Below are 6,686 nucleotides of genomic sequence, written 5' to 3'. Positions count from 1 at the left end.
ATGGGGAGCTGGAAGGGGGGGATCTGGGCCGGGGTCAGCGGGGCTCCTCTCTTGGGCATGGCGGTAGCAGGCAAGGATACTGGGCCTGGGGAGTGTACAGCAGGGCCCCCGGGGCGGGAGCCCTGGGGGATCCAGTGTCACAAGGCCGGCCCAAGTGTCCTCATTTCTGTCCCCATCCCCAGTCTACGTCTCCTGTTTCCGCTGCTCATCTTTCTCTAGCTCTGCATCTCCCTTTCTACTTTTCTCGTCTGCAACCCTTGGTAAAAATACTCCACTTTCTATGTACTATTACAGGAAAAAATATTCAAACATCATTTTCTTGGTCACAGGCGTCCACAGAGACTTCCAGATCTTTCCATTTACATTCCAGACCTAGAAGTGTACAACCTTTTGTGTGTGTGTGTGTGTGTGTAGATATGTGCGTACCAGTCCTGGGGCTTGAACTCAGGGCCTGGGCGCTGCCTCTTAGCTATTTTGCTCAAAGCTAGTGCTCTACCACTTGAGCCACAGCGCCATTTCCAACTTTTCTGGTGCTTAATTGGAGGTAAAAACCTTATGGGCTTTCCTGTCCTAGCTGGCTTTGAATCGTGATCCTTAGAACTCAGCCTCCTGAGTTGCTAAAACTACAGGGATGAGCCACAGGTGCCTGGTTTGGACTCTACCCCCCTTCTTTCTGTGATGAGCAGAACATTGTTGTTGTTGGTGGTGGTGGTGCTCATGGGGCTTGAACACTGGTCCTGGGCGCTGTCCCTCAGCTCTTTAGCTCAAGGCAAGCGCTCTACCACTTGGGCCATAGCGCCACTTCCGGTTTTCTGGCGGTTCACTGGAGAGAAGAATCTTACGGGCTTTCCTGCCCAGGCTGGCTTTGAACCACAATCCTGATCTCAGCCTCCTGAGTAGCTAGGATGGCAGGCGTGAGCCACTGGCGTCCAGCAGTGCTACCATTCCACTTCTGGTTTTTGAGTGGTTCATTGGAGGTAAGTCTCACAGAATTTGCTGCTCATGCTGGCTTTGAACTCAGATCTTCAGATCTTAGCTTCCAGAGTAGCTGGGAATACAGGTGGTGAGCCACCAGTGCCCAGTGCAGCAAGGAAATTGTAACAATGTTTCATCCCAGGGGTGGCACAATAGAGAAGAGCAGCTTTGCAGTGGCTGGGGGGAGGGTCGCGCTCATAAACAGATCCCCTGGCCAGGGTGGGTGATTATTATTTCCATCTAACAAATTAGGTCAGAAGTTGAGTCTTGAGGGTGTGTGGTTTAATAGTACTGACTCATTTCAGGCCCTTTTCTGGGTAGCTGTCTGAGACCTGGGGAAGTCTGTCTTCTTATATTCCTTTTGTTCTTGTCTTTGGCCTTGAACACAAAGCTCTGTGTATGCTCCTGCTACCTGGTCACCAAGAACCTGCAGTCTTTCAACCTGAGCAGGAACTGGAGCTCAGAGACCACTGGACACTTCCCCTAAGCTGCACAGCCAGTGTGGGAAGTGATCTGAAGCCAGGAGCCAATGCAGGGGCTTAGAGGGGATAGTGGGGTACAGAATAGTGTGTGTGCACACACGCGTGTACGTGTGTGCTGAGTGCTGTCCAGGCGAGCTTGGCTTGCACAGGGGAGCTAGGGTCCAGCAGACAGACCTCCTTCTGTCTTGGCCTCCCGGCTCCCCCTTGGGTGACCCCAGCCTTAGCCCCTGCATCCGGCTAGGGCAAAGAACGGGTCCTCTTTGTTCTTCATGGCAACCCACTCCAGGACCCTGGCTTATCACATGATCTGGGGAAACACAGGGGAGAGCAGAGGCTGCGGCCTAGCTGAGCCAGCAGACCCTATGCCAGCTGGCTTCTGGGACTAGGCCTTACAGAAGGTGGCAGTGCCAGGCCAGATGGCCAGGAGGGATGAGGAGCACACAGGGCCCGTTCCCCCCCACCCCCACCTCCGGGGCCCAGTGCCCCGGGTCAGCCGAGCAGCCTCAGGGGAGGCTTCCTTCTGGCCCTGCTGCTTTGAGGTTTGAGCCCTACAGATTGCTGTCCTCCCATGTCCAAGCTGCTGGGCCCATGGAGTGTCACTGGCCTGGGCTGGGTCCCTTCTGGGTCATCTTGGAACCTGCCTTTCCTAGCAAAGGCCAGGAACTAAGCCATGTTCCCAGGCGGGACCCAGGTTGGGGGGGGGGGGAAGGCTTGGAAGCTTGAGGTTTGCAATTTTATTAAAAAAAAAAAACAAAAAAACAAACAACGGAAAAAGAGTCAACTGTACAAGAAGCGGCCGGCTGGCGGGCTGCGCGGCTGGCGGGCTGCGCGGCTAGGCCTCCTGCTGCTGGATGAAGGGGTTGGGGATGGCCTCCATGCCGTCCTGCGGGCAGATGAGCACCACCGACGTGCCCCGGCACACCACCAGGCCCAGCTGCCGCGTGTCCTCCGTGAGCTTGTACTGGTCGTCGGGATCTGGGGGGGGGGGGGCAGGAGGAGGGGCTGGTCAGGGCCTGCCCAAAGCAGAGGCAGTAGGGCGCAGGGCCAGGCCAATGGCGGCCAGTGCCCCCCCACCCCTCCCGCCCGGTACCCCACCGATGCTGCCAACCAGGTCCTCAGCCTTCTCGGGAGATGTTTCCAGATGCTCTGGAAAATTCTCCTCAGCAGAACGGGGAGGCCCAGAGGCCTCAGACAGACACCTGAGCCCGGAGGACTCTGTCAGCAGGCAGGGGGCTGCAATGACGCAGGGCCCTGCATGGCCCTGGGAGACAAAGTGGCGAGAGGAGGGTGCTGACTCCGGAGCCCGGTGAGCTGCACTGGGTGCTGGGCGCAGGGTTTGCCACAACCAGGTCTCTGGGGAGCGAGGCCCCCTGCGTGGCAGAGGGTGGGAGCCTGCAGGCAGGCAGTGCTCGGGTGCTGGCGGGGTGGGGAGGGGTGGCGGCCGCCTCTCCCCAGGGCTCCCTGCATTGTCCCAACACCTTCAGAGACAGGAAGGGCAGTGGCCCGGGGTGCCCAGGCTGGGACCCCACTTTGAGGCCTGGACTCCCCCAGTCAGGCAGAGACAGAACGAGTCCCAGGTAGTACTCTGTGGCCCCCCAGAGAGCAACCCCATTAACCGCACGGCAGGCCCCGGGGTGACACCCTCCCCCCTCCTGGAATGGGGTGTCACTGTGGCGATGGGGGGGGGGGCGGGGGACACCTGCGTGTTCTCATGGCCGGCTGCCCTCCGTGGGACCTAGGCCGCACTACTTCTCATCCGTCCCCACCTGCCCAGGCCCGGCCACCGCCTGTCCCCTGCGGGCCTGGGGCGAGGTCCCCAGGGCACCTGCTGCACGAGTTTCCTCACCTCGCATGTACTCCACGGTGCCGTCCAGCACGAGGTTGAGCAGCGGGTCGAAGCCCTTCAGGATTCCACTGGCTTGGAGAAGCCACCGGGTGGAAGGGGAGAGGGAGGGACGTGAGGTCAGCAGCAGTGGAGCCAGGACAGGAGAGCCCAGAGCCAGGGGCGGAGCGCCCCGCACGCCCCCCCTCCCCCAACCAGACAGGGGCCATCAGCCACCTGTCAGCCACCTCTCCACCGTCAGCTGTCATGGGCAGAGGCCGGGGCGGGGGGCGGGGGGGTGCGCGAGTGTTTCCTGCTGTGGGGGCCACATGGGGTCTGCCGCGCAAGGAGCCTGCAAGGACTCATCAGTGCACGATGGACTTGTGACAATACAACTTGTATTTCTGGATGCTCAAATGAGTTGCCTGTCATTCTACATCACCAAGGGTCTTTTGCCTATGTTTAAAAACTTGTGCAGAAACAACTCTTGGCTCAAGAGGAGTCCAGGTAGAGGCAGTGGCGTTGCCGTGGGGGGAAGGGTATGGGAGGCTCTGCTGTCCTAACCGGGTATGGTGGCCCATGCCTGTGGCCACAGTTACTTGGGAGGTGGAGGATAGGAGGATGAGAGTTCAAGGCTGGCCTTCACAAAAGTGTGAGGCCCTACCTGAAAGACAGAAGACATGGCTCGAGTGCTAGAACTCTGGGAGAGAGGGGAGTTTGAGGTGAAAGGGGCAGAACTCCATGGAAAGATGATGGAGTTCTGTGAACAGATGGTAGTACAACATAAAGCCGTTGTAACATTCTTTAGTGTCACTGAATAGCACAGTTAAAAAAAATGGCTAATTTGGAAGTGGCACTGCAGCTCAAGCAGTAGAGCGCTCGCCTTGAGCTGAAGAGCTGAAGGACAGCGCCCAAGCCCAGAGTTCAAGCCCCATGACTGACAAAAAAAAAAAAAAGGAAAGGGAAAAAATGGCTAATTTTGCCAGGTGCCAGTGGCTCATGCCTGTAATCCTAACTACTCAGGAGGCTGAGATCTGGGGATCATGGTTCAAAGCAAGCCTGGGCAGGAAAAAGAGACAGTAGTCAGGCCCAGAGTTCAAGTCCCACGACCAACCAAAAAAACAAAAAAAAAAAAGGTTAATTTTAGACCAGGTGCAGTAGCTCAAGCCTATAATCCCAGCTATACAGGAGGCTGAGAACAAGACGATTGTGGTTTCAGGCTAGGCTCAGGCAAAAAAAGTTCACAATATCTCATCTCAACAGAATAAGCTGGGTGCTGATGCACACACCACCCCTTCCAGTTCCGATGTCCCAGTTATGGCTGCTTGGCCTGGGGGCATCTTTGTATTTTGCTCCTGCAGCCACTGACATGGCTCCATGTGTGGGTTCCTTCTCTGGCACCCATACCCATCTTCCTGCCAATCTGCCTCAGCCTTCTCCTTCCTCTGGAACCTCCCATGTCCTTCTGGGGGCCACCCCTTGATCACCCATGACATATACACTTCCCACCTTTCCTGTGTTCCCTGCGTGCAAATGGGGATAGGTGCTTTAGGGAGCTTATGACAAGAGGATTTGAGCCGGGCACCAGCGGCTCATACCTATCCCTCGATACTTAGGAGGCTGAGACTGAGGATCCCGGCTCAAAGCCAGCCTGGGCAGGAAAGTCCATGAACCACCAGAAAACCGGAAGCAGAGCTGTGGCTCAAAGTAGTAGAGCACTAGCCTTGAGAAAGAAAGCTCAGGGACAGCATCTGGGCCTTGAGTTCAAGCCCCACAACCAATAAAACAAAAATGAACAGCAACAAAAGGACCTGACTCAAGATGGAGGATCAAAGAGGCTCCTCACAGCAGCTGAGGACACGAGAAAGGAACTCTGGGAGTTCATCTGCTAAGACCACTCCATCTTGGGGGAAAGGGGCAGCCCAAAAGTCTCACCCAGAGGCACAGCAGTGTCTAATGTGCGGTCAGCTGGTGTTCTACCACTTGAGCTACACATCCAGCCTGGCATTTTGTTGGACTGGAGATGGAGTTTCATGGACTTTCTGCCTGGGCTGGCTTTGAACCTCAATCCTTTGGATCTCAGCTTCCTGAGTAGCTAAGATTATAGGTATACAATGTAGCTACCAGCACCTGGCTGTATCCTGTTCTTAACATGTATCTTGTATTCAAAAAACAGGTAGAGCTGGGTGCTGGTGTCTCAGCAGTAATCCTAGCTACTCAGGAGGCTGAGATCTGAGGATCATGGTTGAAAGCCAGCCCGGCAGTAAAGTCCATGAGAGTCTTATCTCCAGTAAACCACCAGAAAACTGGAAGTGGTGGTGTGGCTCAAGTAGTAGAGCGCTAGCCTTGAGCTGAAGAGCCGAGGGACAATACCCAGGCCCAGAGTTCAAGCCCCATGACCGGCAAAAAAGAAAGAAAGAAAGAGGTGGAGGCTGGCCCTGGAATTGTGGTTCCCCATCCAGGAGGGGAGGGTACTATTCCAGGTGACACTGGCTGCATCTGGGGACACTGTGCTTCTCATGACTGGGAGAGCCACTGGTACAGAGAGTGGAGGCCAGGGATGCTATTCTATACACCCAACTCAGAACTGGTCCCAGGGTCCACAGAAGAAGTGGGGTGGGCCCCGGGGTAGAGACTACAGAGGCTGGGCCACACAGGAGACAAAGTTGTGACTCTCCATTGGGCTGAACCACTCTAGGTTGTTTTTCCTTTCTCCTGTTCCTCCATTTCTCCACCGGCCACAGGGGCACATCAGTTCCTACCTAGGCCTGATTAGAATTTCACAGGCTTAAAACAGCTGCTGGCCCCGAACTTTGCCATTTCCCTGGCGGGTGTGGGAGGGAGGGGGTGAAGAGGCAGCTCACCTTCTCTTCCTCCCTGGAACTTCACCCTGATGGTCTTGTCAATGTACTTGGACAAGTCTAGGATGCTCTCCTTCTTCTTCTTCTCCTTGTCCTGGGGAAGCAGCAGCATGGGTGAGGAGCCGGCGGGACTGGGTTCCACAATTCTACAGCACCCAGGTGCTGCCGTCCAAAGTCATCTGTCCCCAGGTTCCCCCCCCCACACACACCCCACCTTCAGCTCCTGCCCTCCACCCATGGCCCCCTCCATTCCCCAGCTCGGCCCTCCGCCCTCCATTTCCCCTCTCTGCCTCCTGTCTCTGATCTCAGTTTCCTGTGTCCATCTTCCCCATCTCAGCCCTCTGCACTTGATGTCTCCCATCCTCAGCTCCCTACCCGCCCCCCCGCATCTACCATCTCAGCCCTCCGTCCCTCCCTGTCCCCCATCCCCGGCTCCCGGTCCCCCCATCGCCATGTCCCCAGTTCGCGGGCTCTGGGACCCGGCGTGCCTCCAGGCCCGCAGCTCACTGCGCCGAGGCCCCCGGCCCGCACATCCGGGTCTCCGGG

The 6,686-nt window shown here is 56.8% G+C and overlaps 1 protein-coding gene across 1 annotated transcript; it reads right to left on the bottom strand.

Annotated features, from left to right (window-relative positions):
• Positions 1 to 2,204: 2,204 nt before the first annotated feature.
• Positions 2,205 to 6,378, bottom strand: Lsm7 (LSM7 U6 small nuclear RNA and mRNA degradation associated). Its single transcript, XM_013022638.1, has 4 exons — positions 6,355 to 6,378; positions 6,144 to 6,234; positions 3,304 to 3,375; positions 2,205 to 2,432 (listed from the first exon to the last, which is right to left on the bottom strand). Exons 1-4 carry the CDS (start codon positions 6,376 to 6,378, stop codon positions 2,290 to 2,292), a joined length of 330 nt encoding a protein of 109 aa, XP_012878092.1. The 3' UTR covers positions 2,205 to 2,289.
• Between the last annotated feature and the right edge of the window lie 308 nt (positions 6,379 to 6,686).

The sequence above is a fragment of the Dipodomys ordii genome, unplaced genomic scaffold (genome assembly GCF_000151885.1).
Source record: "Dipodomys ordii isolate 6190 unplaced genomic scaffold, Dord_2.0 Scaffold64, whole genome shotgun sequence".
In the NCBI taxonomy this organism is placed as follows: Eukaryota; Metazoa; Chordata; class Mammalia; order Rodentia; family Heteromyidae; genus Dipodomys; species Dipodomys ordii.
The sequence above is the reverse complement of the archived record's forward strand: the minus strand, read 5'-3'. Positions and strand labels throughout refer to the sequence as shown.